The sequence below is a fragment of the Podarcis filfolensis genome, assembly GCF_964270895.1.
Source record: "Podarcis filfolensis genome assembly, chromosome: 8".
Lineage (NCBI taxonomy): Eukaryota > Metazoa > Chordata > Lepidosauria > Squamata > Lacertidae > Podarcis > Podarcis filfolensis.
The window spans coordinates 44088118-44110990 of NC_139611.1; the positions used below are offsets into that span (position 1 = coordinate 44088118).

Sequence of the window (22873 nt, forward strand, 5' to 3'; positions counted from 1 at the left end):
AATACAAACATACATAATGCTGTTGTTGTTGTTTAGTCCGTGTCCGACTCTTCGTGACCCCATGGCCCAGAGCACGCCAGGCACTCCTGTCTTCCACTGCCTCCCGCAGTTTGGTCAAACTCATGCTGGTAGCTTCGAGAACACTGTCCCACCATCTCGTCCTCTGTCGTCCCCTTCTCCTTGTGCCCTCCATCTTTCCCAACATCAGCGTCTTTTCCAGGGAGTCTTCTCTTCTCATGAGGTGGCCAAAGTAAAAATACAAACATACATAATAAATGAACATAAAAACAATACCCCCCACCTACCCAGAGTTTAAAAGGCCACAGGTTGTACGTGCGAGGGGGAGCCCTCTTCCTGGCCCTCGTTCTCCTTTCTGCGCGCTTCTGCCTGCCTCGTATCTGTATTTATTCTCTGCCTGAAGAGGCGGAACCCGGACGTCTGGATACCATTTGCCTGGGGGGAAGGAAAGCAATGACTGGACCGGAAGCGGAAGAGGGGGCGGAGAAGCGGGGTTTGGCCTGGCCGGGCGGTGGAAGCCGCGGTAGCTGTGGTACTGCTGGCGGACTTGGCGGGGCCCAATGGCCTCCGCGAGCATCGATATCGAGGACGCGACTCAGCATCTCCGAGACATCCTCAAGCTGGATCGGCCGAGCGGTGAGGCTCTCGGGCCGGGACTCTAAAAAGAAGGCGGGGGGTTTTCCTTGGAAGCAGCTCCTTTGGGGAGTGAGAGGCTCGTGGTCTCGGGCGGCGGTGCTCCCCTTCGCTCAGCCCATCCCGCGTGAGCGGGAAGCCGCCAACGGCGCTGGCAGGAGGGCGGGAGGCGACGGGCGGGAGAAGAGCCCAGGGGGTCGCGATCCTGTATACACGCTTATTTGGGAGTAAACCCAACGGAGCATGATGGGATTTGTTGTTTGGTTGTGCCGGGCTACGGTGGGGGGTTGCAATTCTGCGTCTACTTGTTTGGAAGTGAGCCTCCTTGAGCACAGTGGAGACCTACCTCTGAGTAACCAGAACTCAAGGATGGGGCTTCCCGTTTGGGGCCAGAAAGTCCCATCTGGCTAAAAAGGTCCTCTGCAACTGTGGCTCCTGCATCAGTACTTTCTGCTCTTTTTGGTGGAGTGTGGTGCTCAGCTTTCTTTCAAACGTGGCTGCCTCTTTCTACCCCACCCCCTTCATGTTCTGCTTCTGCCCCGCCCCCTTCTTTAATGGAGCAGGCACTTGGTTTGACTTTGACTGCTTGTTTTTTTAAAGGCCATTTCTCCCTGCAGCTTAAGCCTGCAGCCCAGAGTCTGGTGTCATATATCTGCAGATGATTGTGAAGGCACTCTAGGCAAGGTGGGGTTGGCCAGGCTGCTCAAGCTGGCGCTGAGAATGAACAACTAGCGATTCAGTACTGTTATTCTATGGCACTTTAACAAATACCGGATGACTTGACCTTTCCTTAATGTACGTTCTTTGGTTTCTTTGTTTTTGTAGTCATATTCCAGTTGTAATTCTCTGTATTAATAGCTGCTCTTGCTACATTTCTCAAGTTGGAAGGAGGACTGAGCAATAGTGTTGTCAGATCTAAACCCTATTTTACCACTTGGTAGGGTCTTGTAGGGCCAGAAAAAAATGATGGCCTTATCTGACTTACCAAGTCATGAGTTAGCCACTCCTGCTGTAGATCATAACATTTTTGTATACTGAATATATATCTGGTGTGCCTGGTCTCCCACTCCTATGCCTCCCCCCCCCAGCTGCTTTCAGAATTTTTTTTGGAGGGGGCACAGTTAGTTGTCGTACTCCACAAGTTGTGTTTCTCAACAACTACATGAAGGTGCTGGGAAATATTATCAGAGCTTTGGAGTTGGATATAATTAACAAGAAGGTGACACCCAGGTTTCTAGTTCATTACGTAAGTGTCCAGCAATGGCTGCCTCAGATCTGAACTGTGTGAGGAGGCCACAGGCAAGTGGATGACATAAACAAAACACTTGAGATTGAATCCAGACAAGGCAAAGATGAAGGCAGGGGTAAGACTGTGGCTCATGCCAGAGTCATACCTGAGCAGGTTCCTTACCTATCCAGAGGGAGGTCTGGGCAGTGCTCCAGGATGTATCCTGCACTGGACATGACAAGGCAGCCAAATCAAATAGTGCCCTTGCTGAAACGCTATCTCCCCACTGATAGGTGATCTGCCTGGTTAGTATCGTGGTAAGAATGATGTGGGGATGGAGTGATGGACAAAGTTGAGTGAGTAGCTTTCTAGTTTTGGAAATTTCATAAATTTAGAAATATCTGCAGTGCAGAGTATGAAAGAGGTTTGTCTTTAAAGGGATAGTTTGGAATGCACCTGTTGCTTTAGTAAAGTGTCTAATTAGCATGCTGTTCTGTACTTTATTTGAGGAGGAAATCACAACATTTCTGCCTTGGAAACTGCATTAGCCTCATAAGTCATGAACACAAGAACATTGGTATATGGGGGCAATGTTGTCTTTCTCCATTGGTGTAAAAACAACTGAATGGCTAGTATGAATATGATATACCTATCTGCACATATTATAATACTAATACAGTATACTTAGGTGCAGGATGCATCCTAGATTTTTATCTGAACTTCTCCTGTGCCAGCCAGACCCCTCCCTTTTTGTCTTTTGTGAGATACTGTTTCCATGGTGCTTGCAGCAGTAACCATTTCATGTGAGCAGCGTACTGTGCCTGTTGACATTTCCTGCCATAACCTCACCCAGCTCTGTTGGGCTAAATGGTGGCATTTAGTTCCTACTGTGCTGCACGTATATCCAGCTTTTGAGCAAAGGCTCCGCTGTAAAGTATTCACCAATCTCTTAATTATTTGTAGGAAGGACTTACTATATTCAGATCACTGACATATCCTAGGGCAGAGTGTGGATTGATTGCAGAATTACTGGGTGTGGAGGGCAATGATATGGATATTAACTCAATTTGCAGTAGGCAATTTCTTTATTCTAATGGAAAATAGGAAATGCCTTTGCTACTATTAGTTTCCTTTCCTTGAACTTGCTCTGGATTTTGATTCCTCCAGTAGGCGTTATCTTTGTTATTCAGCTGTCCCTGTAACCACAAGAAACCATGTGAAACTAAGTGAAATGAAAGCGAAAGTTGATTCTTAGTATTCTGTGTGATTCACTGATCAGCATAGGAATATATAGACATCGTTCACTGCTGTTCACTGCTTTATACCAAGCCAGAGCATTGATCCACCTCACTCAGTTTTGAGTCTACCCAAATTGGCAACTGCTTTCCAGTCAGACTTCAGGCAGGATCCTCAATTGAGAATCTTTCCCAGCCCTACCTGAAGATGCAGGGAATTGAACCTGGGACCATTTGCATGCAAAGCATGTGCTCTGCCCCTGAGCTTCTGACCATAGGCATGTACATTTTCATACAAGGCTGGGACCCCATTTTCACGGAGGGTCCTGTGTTCTGGTTGGGTGGAACTTACATCGTATGTGAGGCATACAGTCAGCTGACAACGGCCAGCTCTGCCTTTCCTCAACATGCCTTCTGTGTCTCCTCAGGCAATCAGATTATGGCTTGGCAAGCGGGGGGACGGGGGACGGGACGACGACGACACCTTAGCCTGAGGAGGGCAGAGAGGGAACTTTCCCCCTGTGGTCCATTCACTGTCTGTACAGAACTAACCATTGTGTGCTCAGCCTACATGCCACCCACCCACCTTTCCTCTTCTCACGGGTGTTACTTTATGGCATTGAGCCATGCTGCACTCTAGTATGAAACTAGCATTAGCCATCAGTTAAGGGGACTGGGTAGGAATTTTACCCAGGATCATCAGCTGACTTCTGTAGCCCTGGGTTTTTGGATTCTCCGCAACAATCCCCTGGCTCAAGATGGCTGAAGCTATTGATTTTGACCTTCTAACATCTACCCAGCAGGATTGCTGAGCCCCAACTTCTGACAGCACATGAAACAGCAGAAATAGGTTCTGTGCCCGTATGTCCTGTTTTGCTACTGGTAAACCTGCCTAGAAAAGTTGATTTTTGTCTTTTCTCTAATTCCGTGGTCTGTTTGTTTCTAACTCCCTTCCCAGGTCTATTCTAGCCTTCAGGAACAAACAGAAGTCAGCATCTGGAATGGCAGTTATCCAGAGATTTTTAAGTGTTCTGGCAAAATCATATAGCCCCATCAAGAGTTTGGGGACCACCTTTCCCCACACAATCCTTCCCAGTTGAAGCCTAGTCATCAAGTGGTGTTGCTGGCTCCATGCTTATGGCTCATTAGGATAGGCACAGCTAGAAGGCGAGCCTTCTCAGTTATAATTTCCAAACTTGGAAACCAGAAGAGAAGCAGGCCACAATTTTCATTTTCCCTGTCTACCCTTCCATTCTCCTCTATTCTTATAGTATGGAGGCTTCTCAATGAACTGGAGTGGTTAGAGGAACTACCTCTCCATTGAGCTTTCATAGCGATTCTAAAACTTTCTTTTTTAATCCAGCCTTTGGCTGAAATAGTCTTTGTGTCCATCCATCATGCTTTTATTGATTAATAATAATAATTAATAATTCTATACCACCCTTCATCCAAGGATCATAGGGTGGTTTACAATATAAAATCACAAAAATATGTAGTATACTAACAATACCAAAAAACAAACCCCAACACACATTTTAAAAGGCAATAGTTTGTTTAATTAGCCAAAGGCCTGGGAGAAGAGGGATATATTTTTGCCTGGTGCCTAAAGATATGTAACACAGGCTCCAGGCAAGTCTTCCTGGAGAGAGCATTCCACCAACAGGGAGCCACTGCAGAAATATCCCCTTCCTGTGTTGGCACAATCTGGACCATGGGCAGGCAAAGTAAGGCCCGGGGGCTGGATCCGGCCCAATCGCCTTTTAAATCTGGCCCATGGACGGTCAGGAAATCAGCATGTTTTTACATGAGTAAAATGCAGCTCTGGGTTATTTGCGGGACATAGGAATTTGTTCATTTAAAAAAATATATATATAGTCCAGCCCCCCACAAGGTGTGATGGACAGTGGACTGCCCCCCTGCTAAAAAAGTTTGCTAACTCCTGCTCTGGACCTTTCATGAAGGAGGCACACAAAGAAAGGCCTCAGATGATGATTGCAGATGATGATTATCGGCTCATATGGGGAGAGGCAGTCCTTGAGGTATTGGGGTCCTAAGCTGTTTAAGGCTTTATAGGTCAAAACCAGCACTTTAATTGGGCCCAGAAACTAATCGGCAGCCAGTGCAGTCAGGCCAGGATTTGCGTTATATCCTCAAGCCGTCTTTCCTTGAGCAAAACACTTGCCCTTTTATCGTAGAGGAGAACCACTGATTCAGATTTTCTGTCCTTGGACAGAATGTTTTTCATATCTTCTCTAGAATATTACTATCTTGATGGGCTCCTTGTTTCCTGTTTCAGTAGAAAGAGAGAGAGTTTGGCATTTCTTTTGAATGAAACCACTCTCCCATGTTATGTTCTTTTCATCTGGGACAGGGGACCATCAAAGGGAGACTGTATGGTTCAGAAACTTTCATGACCCTTTAAATGGCTGCGTAAATGTGAACATTGGCTCTGTCCCCCCCTCCCCCCATTTAGGTTCAGTCAACGAAAACCAGAGATCATCCACTTCATACAATGGAGACCTGAATGGTTTGCTGGTGCCAGATCCCATAGCGTCTGGAGATGGAGCTTCCTTGACGAAGCCAGTACCCCAAGCAGTTCCTCTGGGAGCACTTCAGGAGAAGCAAGTCATGTAGGTATCTTGGTGGGAGAAAGTGGAGAGCTTGTCATAGGTCTGCTGAAAAATCTCAGCTCGGTAATTGCTCCTACAAAGACTGGGCTTCCTGCTTTTTTGATTACTGCTTTAAAGTTGTGTAACATTGTTTGTAGCTTCTGTTCCAGAGAGACTCAAATTTAAGATGCTGTGTTGTCTCCACAGTTGAGGGACTGCATTCATACACAGCTTAATGGGGATACATTTTGTACAGTAATGGAGGCTTCATTGACAATGACTGGGATTGAGGTTTGCAACTTGTGGTTTGCATCGTTTGCTGTCTTGTGTTGCTTCCAGTAAAACGCTCATTTGTCCATGAAAGACCATTTGCAGCAGGAAAGACAAGTGGTAAAATTGCTACTTCATAGTAACAGGCATGTTTGTTTAATTGGGGACCTTCAGTAGGCATATCTCTAGCTTTTTCCCAGCTCGCCATAACAAAAGCTGTTTGTCTTTGAGGTTTTTTGTTTTGACTTCTTCTTATCATTTTCTTTTAGCTGCCTCTCTGGAGATGATAGCTCTACCTGTATGGTGATAACTGCTAAAGATGTTGAGATAGTAGCCAGCAGCGACTCTAGCATCACCAGTAAAGCTAGAGGGAGCAACAAGGTAAAAGGGGAAAGATTCATCTGGACAATGTACAAAATCAGTTGGGGCACCACTTGCCATCTTTTCAAGCGTTTAAAGCAGGGATGGGGAACCTGAGATCTTCCAGATGTCATGGGACTACAACTCTCACCATCTCTTACCATTGGCCACGCTGAATGGGGCTGATGAGAGATGGAGTTCAACATCTGGAGACCTGGTTCCTCATCCCTGATTTAAGGAGTCAGTGCCTGGATTGCTGGTGAATGAGGCTGAAGAGCGTAATACGTTGGAGGGGTGGATTGAGTATTGTGGTGCTTCTCTTAGACTTTTTTTAACACAGGCATTCATGCCTCAGTCTTGGAATTGCCTGTTTTCTGTGCATATTAGCATTCCCTCTAATGTTCAGTGGTGATAGGCCTAAGTGCCATGGGAAGCCTTTGTTCACAAGAAAATGGTTGTGTGAGGTTGGGGATTGAGGCACTAGCTTCAAACTGCTGTCTTGGGCTGGTTCAGATGTAGCCTTTAACAACTTGATGATATATGAAAAAAGTCCTTAAGAATTCACACATCCCTGAGTTCCTTTCCTATCACCTTCCTTTCACGTGCCATGATTCCCTCCCTGCCTTCTCCTGGTTTATGACAAACTGTAGCTTGCAATTTCATCTGAAACAGTTTCTGCAAACCAGAGAGGGCAGTGGGAATCATGATACCTGGGAAGAAGGATTATGGTGTAAGAGCCCAAAGGTCCCTAAAGACTCGTTCACATAGTGCCACACAGAGCACATACTTTCCATGCAGAAGGTCTCCAGTTCAGTCCCCAGCATCTCCTGAAGAAGGGAGCAGGATTGGTGACTCCTGAACTAGGTGTTGGCTGTTTCCTCTCTCCTCAGCATATATAGATGATATTACAGTTTTATATTCAGCGATGGATGCCTTGTCCCTATTTTGGCAAATGTTGAATTTAATTCCACACTTCAGCTGCTCTTTGTTTTCTTTTTTGCCCTCCAGGTAAAAATCCAGCCAGTGGCCAGGTATGACTGGGAGCAGAAATATTACTATGGTAACCTGATTGCTGTGTCAAATGCCTACCTGGCATATGCCATTAGAGGTGAGGCATCTCTCCATCAACTTGGTTCTTTTGGCTAGGCTAGGCTTCTTGTAGTGGCCTTGTGTTGGGCTGAGGTCCCCTTGCTTTCCCCACAGCTGTAGAGAGTACACTGGCATTGCCTAAGCCATCTTAACTGTCATTTTCTTGTTGCTGTTCTTTGACAGGTGCCAGCAATGGCTCTGCAATGGTTCGGGTCCTGAGCGTTAGCACGGCAGAGCGAACCCTGCTGAAGGGCTTCACAGGTGGAGTGGCAGACCTGGCTTTTGCTCACCTCAACTCCAACCAGCTCGCTTGCCTGGATGAAGCTGGCAACCTCTTTGTCTGGCGCCTGGCCATGGAGAATGGAAAAATCCAGTATCTTATCTCTTAGTACTGTTCTTCGTAGGAGATAGCTGCAGTGTTGTTAGATACTGAGGCAACTTTGTAACTACAAGATAGGAAGTGGGCACTGTTTATTTCTGTATCTTAGGCAGGGAACATGTGACCTTCCAGATATTGTCATTCTTAGCCACTGACCATGGTGCCTGGGGCTGATGGGTGTTGACAACTAAGAAAATCTGGAAGGCCAAAGTTTCCCCATCCCTGCCTTAAAGAGATGTACTAGTATTTATGTACTGGTATTTATTTCTGCCAGTCAGCATCCAAGCATTATACATATTTTCTTCTTGCAAGTTATCCACTCAGGAAACAAGACTCTGACTCCTTGTATTGTGACTCAAAGGTCCCCTTTGGCAGTAACCATTGTGGCTTAATAAACTATGGCACATTAAGATGAGAATAGACATCAAACTCTCACACGCGTTTCTCACATGTTTTTATTGTATTTTTAACATTTTGTTGGAATCCACCCAGAGTGGCTGGGGAAACCCAGCCAGATGAGCGGGGTATAAATAATAAATTATTACTGTTATTATTGTTGTTGTGCTTAAATCACAGTTACCCATTACATCCAAACCAGGAAGCTGTGGTTTAATCCTAGTTTACTACCTAGCACAGGGCGGCCCAACTTTTCATACCAAGTGGGCTGCAAAGTACTTCAAAACGGATCCTGCGGGCCTCACACTGCATTGTTGCATAGTGGGTGGAGTGAGACCAAAATCTGATGCCCCCACCCCCCACTCAGCCCTCACACTGCCTTCCCAAAGCCGACTATGCAAGGCTCTGTGTTTGTTTCTACTACATCTGGGATAAATCACAAAGTAGTTGATACTACAAAGGAAAGTGATTTGTAGCTGTTCCTTAACTTGGTGATCAGAGAGGAGATCCTGGTAAACATCAAGCGACCTGATGGGACTCCTCTGAACAGCTCCCGGAGGATCATATGGTGTCCCTTCATCCCAGATGAGAATGAGGAGAGCTGTGAGGAAGGCAGTCAGACCCTGGCACTCTTACATGAGGATAGGGTAAGCAGTTTTGATTTCTTTTCTTTCGTAAGGCGGTTGTTCGTATTGAGGTACTAATAAGTTGTAGATAAGGAGTTAGAAAGATGTGCCCCATAGTTAGGTCAATTTTCCAGGTTCTTATACATCCATGCACAAAGCACCTCACAGCATGTAAACTGGTACAAGTTTATCAAGTCAGCCTCTGCTTTTATTTAAGTAAGTCTGGCAAGTGTGGTTGTGTTGTGCTATTTTTGGGTGTGGTACTTGTGAGGAATAAACACAGGAGATGGTGCAGAGTTCATGGGAGGATAGTGAATGCAGAGCGAGGTGGCAACTGGAATGGCAGGTGACTTTATGTTCACTCCTGGCAGAGCTTCAGTATGCAGTTTGTGTGCTCCCTTCTTCTCTTCGTTTTGCAGGCAGAGGTTTGGGACCTTGATATAATCCGAGCCAATCATAATTCATGGCCAGTGGAAGTGACCAGCATCAAAGAGGGCTTTATTGTGGTAAAAGGTCACAGCACGGTAAGAGTTCTGCTGCTGTCATTGGTGTCTGTCTCCCGTTACAGAGCTGAGCCATCTGTTACGTATGTTTAATTCCTTAATCCAACAGTTTTCAATATTCTGAAGAGGCCTGTGGCTTCATCCACTTGGTTTATGGGATCAATGGCAAAAGGGTCTGAGTGTGTGAGCTATAAGACCAGAAGCAGAGGACCTTTGGCTCTGCAGATTTTGCTGAACTACTACTCCTATCATCCCTGATCATAGACATGTTTGCTGGGGCTTATTAGACTGTTGCTGAGTTCCTGCTTTTCCCATATGGCAAAGAACAGGCCTTTATGACTGGACAAGTAAAGATGGCATCTTTTTCACCTTTCCATTGTGTGGTTTTGTGACAGTATTTCCCTCCCCCTCAAAGCACTCTTGTTAAGGTTATGGGTGGAAAACTTCCAGCCTCTTCTTAAGGGGGCTCTTTGTATGGCACAGCTTTATGTCTTGGTTTAACAGCACTGGGGACAAAAGAAGCCTCTTTAAAATGGGAAGTGAGGTGAGAGGACACAGCGTTTGAAAGCATGACTGGGTAAGAGTCCTGCTGTGAATGGAAAGGCGCTTGACATTTCACTGATAGATGAAGTAGTGGGAGAAGTTAAAATAGTCAGAGTCAGAGGGAGTCAGTGCATTGATGGCAGCTGAGCCCAAGATGGTGATGGAGGATGTCGCCTGGAGAATACAGAATGAAAAAGTGCTGTAACATATATCCCCCCAAATGTCTTAATTTTTTATCAACTTTACTGAACACCTGGGAAATCGAAAGTACTTTGGCTCAAATTGGCAATATGTGCTGCTGCTGATATAAAAATTGATAAGCATTCACTGTATAAAAAGAAAGAAGGAAAGAAACATCAGGTTATTAATGCGATTCACATGAATATCACAACCATGTTGGTTTTTTTCACATGTAACACTAACTTGTAACTTTGCTTTGTTGAACAAACCAGGATGACAGATGAGCAAAGTGACCACAGCTTATTTCACCTTACATTGGTTGCATTTTCTAAACACTTGTGCATCTGTAGCTGGGTCATGGTCTGGGGTGGGGTACCAAAACAAACCAGGATTAAGTTCAGGTGTAATAAGAAGCCATGGTTATTGCAAGCCACGATTCATAAGCCAGTTTTAAACCATGATTACATACAGTATTCTGGTTTCTTGGCCACAAACAAACCACAGTTGACCAGGTTGGGTTCCGGCATACAAGCAAGCACATTTAAGCTAAATAAACCACAGCTTAGCATTGGGTGCAAACCAGGTCATTGCTTTGTATTTCATTGAAGTTGTATTGCTGAGTGAAAGCTGATTTTTTCCCCTGTCCCTGTCTAGCGTCTGAGTGAGGGAGCCCTTTCGCCAGATGGAACTGTCTTGGCCACCGCAAGCCATGATGGCTTTGTCAAATTCTGGCAGATTTACATAGAAGGGCAGGATGAACCAAGGTAACTTCAGAAGCTCAGTGTCTCTTGATTTGGTGTGCCTCAAACCTACTTACATGCCCAGTCCTTTGCTCCAAACATAGTCTCAATTTGGCATGACTTTGTTGATCTACAACAATATTCCTGGTGCTCTCCAGATATTTTGGGTTACAACTCACATCATCCTCTTTCCCATGCTGACCAGGGCTGATGAAATTGTAGTCCAAAGCATCTGACCTCCAAGCTTTATTAAAGTTCTTGTGCTCTATTGTCTGACTGTCCACATGTAAATAATGTTTGGATTCTTGAGAGCAAGTTGCTGACTTAAGGAGCCATTTCACACCTGCAGTTATGAAGGAGCGGGCTCTCAGTCATCATTTATTTGATTTCCTACCTAGGTGCCTGCATGAATGGAAGCCTCATGATGGTAGACCTCTCTCCTGCTTGCTGTTCTGTGACAACCATAAAAAACAAGATCCAGAGTAAGACATGATTCTGTTTTTATTTGCTAAGAATGTCCCATTTCCGGTGGGAAGCAGGACTGTATGGAAAAATAAATACATTTGCTCTGCATTTACCCCACGAAGGTTCAATGCTATAATAAAGTAAGAGGACCCTACAGATCAGTCATTTACAACTTTCTAGTATAGTTCCTCTATTCCTCCAGGTATAAGTGCTGGCAAGGAGGAGCCTTTATGTCTGTAATTTTAATTTAAAGATTATTTCTGAAGCATTGTGGGATGCAACATAGGCATGCCTTGTAGTGTTCCCCTCATTACTTGAACACTTGTGGCTGGAGTGTCTGTGAGCCTGATGTGAACTGGGAACCTAGTCTCTGGCTTCAAATTTGGCATCGGTTCTGGCTGCCTGTTGATCCATAAGCTTTATTAAGGTTCCTGAGTTCTGTACTCTTTTTAGGATTGTGTAAATTATAGGGAACAAGTTACTGGAAAACGAACTCCCCCTGTGTTTGCAGTAAGAGTAGAGTGTGGCATAATATGACCTAGCACTGCTGCTGTGCCAGAAAATGTTGATATCCTTACCTACCTGCCCCTCATTCCCAAGTACAGCATGGAATGAGGAGCAGATGCTGAGTGCCAGTTCTACCCATGTGCCCCGCAGAAAGAACAACCCCTCTTTCCTCTTCCTTCCCCCTCCTTGCAAGAAGTTAAAAGACAGGGGAGCAGACCCACAGGAGAATGGGTGAATGCTCCCAGCAGCTGGTGGTATGCTTCTGGATTCCCTATGCACATATGAGTACAATTCACATGTCCTATAGGTCCAGTCTCTGTACCACAATCTTGTAATGCTTTGGTTTGAGCAAAGAGGACTAGCCAGTTAAGAGAGTCTGGTGGCTAGTTGTTTTTGAGGAGAGGTGTCAACTTGTATGAGACAAAATCTGCCAGTTAAGAATTGTCAGAGGCTTGCTGTTCAGGCTTTCACCCCTCTACACAATTGGAGAAGGAAAGTAGGGGTGTGCTCATTGGCCCCACCACCTTCATTATGTTCCTGAGGGCTCATAGCTATCTTGACTTCTATGGGTTTTGGCTAAGGTCTTGCAGTGGGGAGCCTTTTCTACTTCTATAGGCGCCCCACATGATTTAGGTCCCTGCGTGTTGAGAGTTCTGTATGGCGCAGGAAGCCTACACAGATAGAGGAGGCGTCCCATGGCAGAAGTTGAGCCTGAATGTGTGGAGGACTTGGAGGTCTGTTGGGAACGTGACAGAGCACAGCCAACATCTCCCCACATCCCGACTCCCCACTCACGTGGCTGGAATAGTGTGAAGGCAAACAAATTAATAAAGCTATGGAGCAAGCAAAATGGCCGTTTCTAGTCATCACTCGTTCCTTCTCATCCATCCTTTCATTTCTGCAGAGTTCCCTTCTGGAGATTTCTCATCACAGGAGCAGAACAGAATCGAGAGCTGAAGATGTGGTGCACTGTATCATGGACCTGCCTACAGACTGTCCGGTAAGTATTGCTCTAGTCATCAGTTGTGCATGGTAGGAGCCCGTAATGAATGTGTGTGTGTAGAAGGATAACCGAGAAGGGCAACTAACAGTCTTTGTCCCCCTGCCAATGATTTAGCTCTGTGTTAGAGCATCTGTATTGCATGCAGAAGTTCCGAGATTCCATCCCTGGTGTTTCTAGGAAGGATTGGGGAATACTTCTGGTTGAAATTCTGGAGAATCGGAGTAGACCATGCTGAACTAGATGGACCAATGGTCTGATTCTGTATAAGGTGGCTCTCTATGTACCTAAAAAGGCAGGCTTCAGCAATGCACACAACACGTCACTAAAGAGAAAGATTATTAGTAGACATCTGAGGGAAACTGTTTTCACTGTGTCATTTTCAGATTTTCTCCGGATATATTCAGCTCCATGAGTGTCCTTCCTAGTTTGAAGGCCTGCCTGGATCTCTCAGCTGAATACCTGATTTTGAGTGATGTGCAGAGAAAGGTAGGCAAGTTCTATTGAGAGGTTGGGTGCAAGAGGAAAAGGCATCTGCAATACTGCTAGGCTAGGGAGTGTGGGGCCTGTTGTTAACATATAAAAGAGATGGTTGGGGCTAGCAGCAGCTGTTTGATTAAGCAAAGCATTCGGTTTCTTTTAGTGGGTGTAAACTTTTAAAAGTTCTCGTTTCCAGAAAAGATCTGTGAATCCAGAATTAGTTCAGTACTGCTGACCAACGTTCATGCTGGGTTTGGGGAGAGGCGGTGTGTTGGCTTCTCCCATTGTGCCTAGCCTGTTCCTTGGCCCCAAGGTGCAGGTGCACACGTGTTCTTCCTGGTACAAGAGCCCCTTATTGCTTACGTTACTAGAGGGTATCTACCTGGTGCTTTCCTCTTAGGTCTTGTATGTAATGGAACTTGTGCAGAACCAGGAGGAGGGCAAAGCTTATTTCAGCTCCATCTCAGAGTTTCTGCTGACCCATCCAGTCCTGAGTTTTGGCATCCAGGTGGTCAGCCGCTGCCGGCTGAGACACACAGAGGTCCTGCCAGCGGAAGAGGAGACCGATGGCCTTAGTGCAGGTGAGTGATAAAAGATGTGTCTCATCAAAAGTAAGGAAGAGAAAGATGACTGTCTCTCTGGTAGCTAGCCTGATTCTCCAAATGCTATGCAAGCTTTGCCTCTCTAGTCACACAAAACCATGGTTTACAAAGTTTAACTGGTTTGTCATGGTATCCAAACCTGTAAATCATGATTGGTCATTGGCCCACAAACTATAATGTGAAACTCATAGTTTGAAGCTGACTTGAAACCTGCCATTTGGACTGAAGTCTGAATTGTTGGTTTGGAAGTCTGCCATGCCTGATTGGATGGAAACAGAAGTACTTGAGTGGCTCTCAGTTTGGGTTCCCAGTGGTCACCCAGCTAACAGTTTGCCCACTGCTTTGGTCTCAGCTGTTAATGTGATTGCCAATATATCAACAATGTAAGACAAAGATGCCAAAACAGAAGCAAACAACAGATAATGCTAGATTCAGGTAGGTAGCCATGTCGGTCTGGTGCAGTCGGAATATATTAAAAAAATTGTCCAGTAGCACCTTGGAGACCAACTAAGTTTGTTCTTGGTATAAGCTTTCGTGTGCATGCACACTTCTTCAGATACACTGAAACAGAAGTCGCCAGACCTTTATATACAGTGGGAGGGTGGGGTGGGGATTTTCTCAGGAGGGTAGTAGGAGATGGGTGATTGACTCAGTGGGTATGGTAAACCTGTTGATGACTGTTAATGACTGTCAGTTTTTTGCAATAGGCCAAAGCAGAGCATTTAAGGGACGGCATCCCAGGGATTCCACGGGAAGTAGGCAAGAAAACACACAGTATAAATGATGGTTTCATTCTACCTTTGGAGCACACCATGGTTTGTTTTTAAACTGCTGTTAGCACGAACCACGGTTTTGTGGGATACTGGAATTCTGTCAAAGTCTTTCTTCTCAAGTGTTGAGTGTTAGAATGGTGCATACCCCCTTGGCTCCTTCTGCCTGAGAGCAGGTAAGGCTTGTACTTTTGTCCCAGAGCAACCATCCTGAGCATTTTTTTACACTGCGAGCAGCCTTATCCTTCTTTACTCAGAAGATGAGTAAGGAGGCTTTACCTGCTAAACAGGAAAGAAACATGTTTTTTAAAAAAATATTTTAAAAATTATTTTAATATTTCTTGTAAACCACTTAGAAGTTTTATAACAACCAAGCAGTGTATATATTTTGTTATAAAGAAAAGTAAAATTTCATCCATTTTTTTTCTTCTTCCTAGAAGGTACTCAAGGTACTGGAGCAGTAGAATCAGCAGCAGGGGTGCTTATCAAACTCTTTTGTGTCCACACCAAGTGAGTATTTTGTAGGACAGCTGTTCTCCAGGCCTGCCTTTTAATTTTGTCACAAGACTTTACTGACTTAATACAGGCTCAGTTTTTGCCAGCCCACAAGATGGAATGATACCATAGGTAACTTTGTCTTAGCTGTCCTGGAGTGACCTTTCATGCTTTTCCTTCAAACAGAGATAACCTTTGCTTGCTGCTCCCAAAACAGCAGTCCTGGGCTTTGTGACCAAAGGGTTACACCATAATGCAAGTGGTTCTCACCAAAATAATTCCATTTATGTACCAAATAAACCCTCATTCTGCACTTGGAATGCAATGCAAATATTAGGTGCAGATAATGCAAACATTTTGTTGTTGGGATTATGAACATCTCTTTAATAGGGGATGTTGTGGATTGCAGGATCACAAGGCATGTGTGTGCAGGGGAGCAGGGGGACCCAATTGCACCTGTGCATGACGCTTTAGCAAACAAGCTACAAGTGTCAGGTGCAAATGAGAAGTGACAGCGGAGTACACTGTTTTAATGGAATCTCTGTCTGCTACTGGTCTTCTTTTGCACAAAGCAGTGTTGCTTGTTTAGCATGCTGTTTGCCTATCAAGGCCGAGTTTGTAAACCAAAACAATCTATCTGGATGTTGCAGAGCCCTTCAGGATGTGCAGATCAGATTCCAGCCTCTCCATAGTCCAGACACAGCTGCTCCAATTCCTCCCCATGGCTCCCATGAAGATTTTGGTGAGTCCTCTAAAAAATATTTGTGTTCCCTTGTTAACTTGACTATCCCATCTGATATCAAGGTACCCTAATTTGAATGTTTGCTATCTCTCAGAGCTGACAATGGAAATTCTTGCTAGTGCTCGAGAATTCTGGATACCGAGTCTGTTGTAGTTGCTGCGTTATTTTTGGACTGTGGGCAATCCTTTTGTCAATTGTGGTCCTTCATTTCAGGAAAGGGACCTTAATTCAGTGGTAGAGTACATCAGTAGATGTATTGGCTTGTTTATTACATTTATTTATATCTAAGTTTAGTCCCTGGCGTTTTCAGTTGCTGCCAGGCAGAGTAGACCATGCTGGGCTATATAAACAAAGAGTCTGATCTGGTATAAGGCACTTTTGTATAGCCTAGGTTTCTCTGCCTCTGGACAAAATCTTGCCTGGCCCTGACTTTTGCTGCCAAGTCTCTGGGAATAGCCAGGGATTTTGGTTTGTCTTGCAATCTGTACCCCCACCCCTCCCCAACCTGTGTGTGTTAATATTAATTTAACTGAGTGGCTGGTGGAAGGAGGCTGTGTGGTTTTAAATGTCTGTTTTCTCTCTCTGTACAAGTTGCTTTTAAACTGTCTGGTGTGTTTTGAAGCATTCCCAGATCACCTTGCTGACCTGGGTGCAGAAGGGCTTGGATCAGAGAAGGGATCCGTGCATGGCTCACAGCCTGACTTGCGCCGCATTTCAGAGCTATCTGTTCCCGTGGATTTCCTCTCCCCTTCCAATGACACAAAACCCAAGCTCATGACTCCAGATGCATTCATGACTCCCAGTACATCTCTGCAGCAGGTAACCGCCTTAGAGTGTGTTTCAGACGGGAGCAAATTCCATTGCTGCCTTCAATTTGGACATTATAACGTAAAAGACTTGGGATTGCTTATAGCAAGGGTGGAGAACCTGTGGCCCTCCAGATGTCGCTTGGAGTGATGGGACTTCTAGACTACTGGCTCTACTGGCCGGGGCTGATGAGAGTTGTCATCCAAAATATCTAGAGAGCACCATGTTGGGGGGAATCTGGATTAGATGGTACTCAGGACAATAAAGAACAGAGAAGCAATTTCCACTGTTCCTTGTATATATTTTTAAGCCAGCAGTTACTCAAATCTGTTCTAAGTATTAATTGGAACTAACTATTTGACCCAATTTGTATACCACTTTGTATGCCACTTAATTGTAAGTAAAACCTCTGAGCTGTTTACTAAGAATATAACATATACATTGAAAATGTCAGTAAAAGTCAAAGTTAAAAACAGGCTTTAAAAAAATCAGAATTGTAAGCAGAAGTAAGGAGAGTATGGTGCTTCTTATAATGGCAAAATAGTTTTCAGGTGGTGCAGAGTTAATTTACTCCATATATATATATATGTATATATATATATATAATGTAGTACAAGAGGAGTGTTTACTAGCAGGCAATACTGTGTATGTATTCAATTAAGTTTTCTAACACCACTGAATTTTCTGTGCCAGGTCACGGTGTCACCTGGAAGCAGCATTAGTTCCCTCACAGCTGTCACAACCATGAGCACTTCTTCCGTCAGTGACCCCTCCATTCCCAGGTAAGCCCTAGGCAAGGACTCCTTCCCAGTGCTACCCACTGAGTACTTTCAAGGGCAAGGAGACTCCCTTCAGAATCAGGCATGAAAATGAAATGGCTCACATGGATATCTCACTGAGCTTTTTTTAAGGTGGAGCTTCTGTCATCTTCAGAGTTGCAGCTGTCAAATGCGCTATTCCTATTCCCAAGGAGAGGCATCCCCTTTGTTCTTCGGCTCAATTCCCCAGAACATTTCCTGAGATTTGTAGGTTTTGCTTCATATAATAGGAATAAATAGCAGAGGCTGGTAATGAAGTGACCTTGTAGGCAGATAGTGGAGGATCCTAGACTTGCAGGACAGGGGAGGAACCCCTGTTCCTTGGAATATAGCTGTAGGATATAGAAGAGCACAGAGGCCAGTTCAGCATTGTTTACCAGGCAAGAACCACGAGGGGCCATTAGGCTTCAGATTTCTCATGTACTAACAGATAGTGAGACAAGTAAGACTGCAGTCACTGCTCTCCCACTAGCTTCTCACCACAGCTCTGAATTACTTGAGGGAATGGATGACCACCTCTTGTAGGTCCCCTTCTAGCTTTTCAGCATTCATTGTTTCAGCTTCTCCCATACAGTGTCTCCCAAGGAAGTCTTCTTTATGAGAGCGTTGCTTGGGTGACAGTCCCATAGGACAGTAAAGTCAATGGCACAGTTCCTTAAGCATGCTGTAGTCGAAACCCTTCTCCCTGGGCTGATTTTTAATTGGGCTTTTCAAGACCACTCTCTTTTGTAACCTCTATGGACAAATTTGCCTTTTGCCCGCTGCAGGCCGGCTGAAGAAGTGTCTCTGAGCCCAAAGATGCAGCTGGATAGTAGCCTTACCCTAAGCGGCAGCAGTGGAAGTCTGCAGACAAGCCCTCGAAGTCATTCAGTCCTCCTCCCTGGCCTTCCTGACAAACTGACCCCAAAGGCCCCCATCCCGGTAAGGTGGATTCTCTATGAGCATGCAAAGATTAACCTCTCTCCCTGACTGTGTCATCGTCCACACGGTGTGCATGTGGTATGGTGCCCAAAGCCACTGGTGCAGTGGGTGGGGAACCAGTCCCCCTCCCTAGATGTTACTGACTACAACTCCCATCAACCTTAACCATTGGCCATGCTGGCTAGGGCTGATGGGAGTTGGAGTCCAGCCAACATCTGGAGGCCCAAAGGTTCCTCACGCCTGCACTAGAGTGCACTGGTCTCAGGTATACTATCTGATTTCTGCCATACTGAGTTCAACGCATGTGTTCTTCCCCATAAATAGGAAGAGGGGGTGCCACAACGTGGTCATTGCATGTAGAAAAATATCTTTGCTTATGTAAGCTGCCCCAAGACATATAGTTGTATCAAGCTGTGTGTTAAAGATATACAGGTATTCCCCATGACCTCTTTTCAGCCCTGAGTTTCCTGTGCCACCTAGAATCATAGAATTGTGGCTTATCTCATGTTGTGAGGATAAAACTGGGGTAATCATATATGCTGCCCTAAGCTCTCTAAGGGAAAGGCCTACCAAAAACAGAGTAATAAAATGATCAGTAAATATTGCAAAACTTTTCATCTGTTTCCTCACTATGTACAAATCATAATCATGTTTTTGATTTGCTGTGTTAATTGTACACTGCTTTGGGGGCATCTTCCAAAAGCAGTCTATATATACTTAAAATGTAAGAAAGAAAAAATGGGATTAGGAAGGAAGGTTGTCAAGACAATTGGGCATCTAAGTAAACTTCCTAGGTAGTGTGGAGAATGGAAGGGAAAAGGTTAACTTTTTCCCCTAGGTTAACTTTTTCCCCTCTCTGGTCAAGGTTTCCCCAGGGAATGCCCCTCTTGCGCTAGAGCGGCAGGAAGTGGAGCCTCTGGTGGTGCCCCAGTCTTCGCCTACTCGTGAGCGCTCCCCAGACGTCATTTCCTCTGCCTCTACCGCCATGTCTCAGGACATCCCAGAGATTGCCTCTGAGACCCTGCAGCGCAGCTTTGGAGGCGGCCCCCCTGGGCTCCCCACAGAGATCCTGGATTCCAACCATCACGCGGACAGTATGGCTTCCGCAGCATCAGCCTTGCACTTGCTCTCCCCGCGGAATCGTCACAGCTCGGAGCACAGCCATCACTCCTTGGACATGGCCCCCAATGAAGTGGACATGCTGACTGCGCCTTCGCTGCTGGAGGCAGCCTTACCTCAGGAAAATGTGGCTTCTGATGCTGGTGTGAGCCAACCGTGGCCAGCTGCCCCTGACATCACCAGGGAGACCAGGAACAGCATGGCGGACAGGTACCTGCTATCTCCTTCCTTTCTTTTGGGGAAGCACCAATCTTGGCCCTCCAGATGTTTTTGGAGTCCTCTTTCCACCAGCCACAGCCAGCACAGTCAATGGCTTTGGATGTTGGGAGTTGTAGTCCAGCAAGATGATGTCCAGGGTCACAAGTTCCCTGGTATGGGCCATCACATGTTGTCTTGAACTCCCATCTCCTTTCTACATAGGAAGATCAACAGCTGCCTTATCCCAGGTCAGCCTATTTGTCCATCTGGCCCATTGAGTAGGCAGTGGTGACAGTGGCTCTCTAGGAATGTCAGGGATAGAGAGGCCTATGCCAGCCCTGTCACATGAGTCTTTTAAAATGGAGATGCCAGGAATTGAACCTGGGGGTTTCTGCATGCAAAGCCTGTGCTCTGCCACTTCCCCTCCACCTATTGCAGTCATGTCTAGTGTTGCATAGTATTTATTAGATTGTCAATCTAAGGTTGTAGAGACCCAGGTTCAAATCCCCTCTTGACCACGAGGCTCACTGGGCGGCCTTGTTATCTCTCTGCTTAACCTAATTCAGAAGGTTGTAGGGCTAAAATGGAGGAGGAGGAGAGTGATGTGCCTTGCCTTGGAGGCTATAAATAAAATAAGAGATAATAGGTATCCATTGAATCAATTGCTGCCTAACCCCAGCTCTACTGTTTGGCCCTTTCTTTTAATGGCTATGTTTGGTTTGAGCCCACAGGCCAGCCTGAAAGAAAATCGTACTTGCTCTGGGTGTTTCACACACAAAAGAAAGCTTCAGCACTTTGCACCTGAGTGCTCAGCTCCCATCCTTTGCATGGATGAGATCTGAGACTTCAGTACTTGCCAAGGTACCCCACCATACCAACTGTCTTGAGCCCTGAAGCCAGCAATAGGGGTGCTACTAGTGGTCCTGCCTGTGGGTGCTGCTCATTATGCAGGGGCCTGGAAGAGGGCCTTATATGTGGTGGCACCCTCGTTATGGAACGTCCTCCACTCATAAGCATGGATTGCCACCACGTTAATGGGTTTTACCAGACCTGTTTGCTTATTATAAAAGTCTTTGGAGCCGACTCTGTTTTCTCCAATTTGGCCCTCTTTCTTGTTCCATTGTTGAGTGGCATGAAAACTGCTAAGAATTATTTTGTATACTTTGAATGGTATGATACTTAGTTTGTTTTGAGTTCTAGCCAATGTTAGTTCTGCTCAGAGTAGATAGGCCCATGGATTTCAGTGGGTCTCCTCTGAGTACTTATACAACCCTTTCTTACTATAGCTGTATATTTCTATGGAAGCTCACTTTGAAGTCTGTGTAACATAAAGGGGCATATAAGAAAGTTAGATAAATAAAATGAGGCAGAATAAATTCAGTGTGATGGAATTGTTTCCTCCTCTTCCCCGGTCTCCCCTGCCCTTAGCCCCAGGAATGAAGTGGAAGAAAAACACAAGAGCTCCTACCACAGGCACAGCTACCACCTCCTGCAGCATGACAGCCAGGATGCCAGCGCTGAACAAAGGTATTGGCAGGTGCCAATCCCCCTCTCTTTCCCCTTTGCAGTTTTCTGCTGTGCTCTGCGGACGTTTCTGGGCACAGTGAATCAGTTGAATTTTCGCCTCGTTTTGCTCACTGAGGGCACATGCTGCCCTCTGACCTTCTGCATGCAACAACTGGCTGATTATAACTAGGAATTTGGATGTAGCATATGCAAGGCAAGAGTGTTCCCTGCTGGCACGTGCAATACCTGAGGCTCCTTCTGCCTGTGACACTAGTGCCACAGGCTGGCTAATCATGATGGTACAAAGCTGGGTCCCTTAGATAAGAGCGGAGCTATCTTTGTTAAATTTTGAAACTAGAGGCGGCTTTCTTGTAGAAGAACGTGGCAGCGTCAATTGGCGCATTACCCCAGTTCCACTTAGGTGGCTTCTGCCCCTTTTCTGTTGCTGACCACAGGGTCTGCCTTAAGACTGCTGTGTTGGGGCAAGTACTCATCAGGACTGGCTTCCCTCTGCAGTGACCATGATGATGAAGTTGCAAGCTTGGCTTCTACGTCTGGTGGATTTAGTGCCAAAGCAGCTGCACAGCGGCTGCCTGTGAAGGACTGGAAAGCCAAAGTGTCGCCTCGAGCATCCCCAAAGCTAAAGAGGAAGGGGAAGAAAGATGATGGGTGAGCATATGCTGCTTGGAAGGTTGGGAATGACGGCAAAGTGGAGCCTCCTTATAAGGCTGGAAACGGTGGTAGGGTTTGTATTAAGTGACCAAGCCTCTGTGAACCTGTGAAGCCTGAGGCTCTAGCTTTCCCCTCTTCTGCTCCTCCTCAGCCAGGAGGAGGAATAAATCAGGATCCTGTGCTTCTTCCCCAATTACTGGCTTGTCATTACATACAAACCAGGAATAAGGGTTTAAAATAAAACCTAGTTCACAAAACAAGCCAGCTTCATAACCCACAGATGGCTTGAAGGCGGCTTGTTTTGAAGCTGATTGGAATTTATTTTAAACCATTATCCCTGTTTTGCATGTATCAGCGAGCCTGGAACTGGTGAAATTAGAAATGAATCCTGCGTTTGTTCCTCCTCTTGGTCATTAGGGAAGAAGAGATGAGCAGAAGTGTAGAAAATTTGTTCTTAAGTCTTCATTCAGCTCTCTGTACTTTTCAGTTGGTGGGTGGGTGGGTGTAGAGGTAACCATCCTGTAGCAGAGCCATTTCTAAGTCAGAAAAGTCACGCTTTATTTTTTTGAAGCAGGACATTTGTAGCAGGCCACATTTCTGGTATAATCCCCCTGGTTATGCATGCAGTGCTTGTGATGTGCAGTTCATGCAGTCGATGCATTAACATCTTCCCTTCATTTCCAGGGATGTGCAACAGTCCCCAAGAGCCTTTGATCAGCAGGTGAGTATTTTTCTTTTATAAATTCCATATACAGCAAAGCTTTCAGTTCTTCCTTCCCAAAAGGTGGGGTGGGGAACTTTTTCTTGTGTCAGGGATCAAAAATAGGACTCTTCTCGCTCTCCCTCCTCAACCCTCTTCCTCCTAGTCTAGCAGGCTGCAGGGAGAGGGAAAAGTCACTTTTGCCAGAGATTCCAACTCACTGCTTGCACTGAGCTTCCATTTCTTCTATAGCTTTGTTCAT

The 22873-nt window shown here is 45.6% G+C and overlaps 1 protein-coding gene across 2 annotated transcripts in view; it reads left to right on the top strand.

Moving 5' to 3' along the window:
* The first annotated feature begins 475 nt into the window (after nt 1–475).
* Nucleotides 476–22873, top strand: part of EDC4 (enhancer of mRNA decapping 4) — a 30866-nt gene continuing 8468 nt past the window's right edge. Inside the window, exons 1-21 of one of the 2 annotated variants that reach the window (XM_083626417.1) lie at nt 476–654; nt 5588–5744; nt 6263–6374; nt 7362–7461; nt 7626–7815; nt 8717–8864; nt 9263–9367; nt 10724–10833; nt 11208–11291; nt 12686–12781; nt 13168–13270; nt 13662–13842; nt 15071–15143; nt 15779–15870; nt 16493–16689; nt 17371–17459; nt 18263–18416; nt 19282–19745; nt 21162–21260; nt 21756–21908; nt 22596–22632. In XM_083626417.1, the coding sequence (XP_083482543.1) occupies nt 579–654; nt 5588–5744; nt 6263–6374; nt 7362–7461; nt 7626–7815; nt 8717–8864; nt 9263–9367; nt 10724–10833; nt 11208–11291; nt 12686–12781; nt 13168–13270; nt 13662–13842; nt 15071–15143; nt 15779–15870; nt 16493–16689; nt 17371–17459; nt 18263–18416; nt 19282–19745; nt 21162–21260; nt 21756–21908; nt 22596–22632 (2820 nt within the window). In that variant the 5' untranslated portion in view covers nt 476–578. The remainder of the gene's footprint in view (nt 655–5587; nt 5745–6262; nt 6375–7361; nt 7462–7625; nt 7816–8716; nt 8865–9262; nt 9368–10723; nt 10834–11207; nt 11292–12685; nt 12782–13167; nt 13271–13661; nt 13843–15070; nt 15144–15778; nt 15871–16492; nt 16690–17370; nt 17460–18262; nt 18417–19281; nt 19746–21161; nt 21261–21755; nt 21909–22595; nt 22633–22873) is intronic. The other variant, XM_083626418.1, reaches the window with a different exon arrangement.